An 818-nucleotide genomic window follows, 5' to 3' on the forward strand; every position below is an offset into this window, starting at 1 on the left:
AGGGTTTAGGGTTTAGGGTTTAGGGTTTAGGGTTTAGGGTTTGGGATTTTGTTTAGGGTTTAGGGTTTAGGGTTTAGGGAAATGAGGGTATGGATTGGGCTCAGGGTTTAGGGTTTAGGGTTTAGGGTTTGCGCCATTCGGCGGCGTTCTTGTATTGCCTGTGTGCTGCTAAAACCCTAAACCCTAAACCCTAAACCCTAAACCCTAAACCCTCGTTTTTGTGTGCAGCACGGGGCAACCCCTCGCGGCTTCTGACGGCCCCAGGAGCGCCTTGGTGGAGCGGTAAACCCTAAACCCTAAACCCTAAACCCTAAACCCTAATGTGTTTTTATCTTTTTTATTCTTTCTCCCTCTGCATACACGCCCGTCGGTAGATAGACACCTAAATATTCAGGGCTCAGGGTTTAGGGTTTAGGGTTTAGGGTTTAGGGTTTAGGGTTTAGGGTTTAGGGTTTAGGGTTTGGGGTTTCAGGGTGATAAGCGCTGAAGATGGCGGTGGTTTGTATCCTTATCTTCTCCTCAATCTTAAGGCGGGGGTTTCCTTCCATAAGGTTTGTTCTTTTGCTTTTCCCTGCGAGCAGCAGCAGCAGCAGCAGCAGCAGCAGCAGCAGCAGGAGCAGCAGCAGGAGCAGCAGCAGGAGCAGCAGGAGTTGCTGCTGCTGCAGCAGCAGAAGCAGAAGCAACAGCAGCAGCAAGTTGAACAGAAACTGCAACAGCAACAGGATTGCCTGCTGCAGCAGCAACAGCAGCAGTTGCTGCAGCAGCAGCAGCAACTGCAGCAGCAGCAGCAGCAGCAGCAGCAGCAGCAGCAGCAGCAG

The 818-nt window shown here is 51.6% G+C and overlaps 1 protein-coding gene across 1 annotated transcript in view; it reads left to right on the forward strand.

Annotated features, from left to right (window-relative positions):
* Nucleotides 1-89: 89 nt before the first annotated feature.
* EMH_0063850 (uncharacterized protein) overlaps nt 90-818 on the forward strand; it is a gene marked incomplete at both ends in the record, with an annotated part of 6,038 nt that continues 5,309 nt past the window's right edge. Inside the window, 3 exons of the mRNA XM_013498185.1 lie at nt 90-112; nt 229-282; nt 473-816. Of these exons, the coding sequence (XP_013353639.1) occupies nt 90-112; nt 229-282; nt 473-816 (421 nt within the window). The remainder of the gene's footprint in view (nt 113-228; nt 283-472; nt 817-818) is intronic.

Source organism: Eimeria mitis, genomic scaffold, assembly GCF_000499745.2.
Source record: "Eimeria mitis Houghton genomic scaffold, Emh_scaff3246, whole genome shotgun sequence".
NCBI classification, from domain to species: Eukaryota; Apicomplexa; class Conoidasida; order Eucoccidiorida; family Eimeriidae; genus Eimeria; species Eimeria mitis.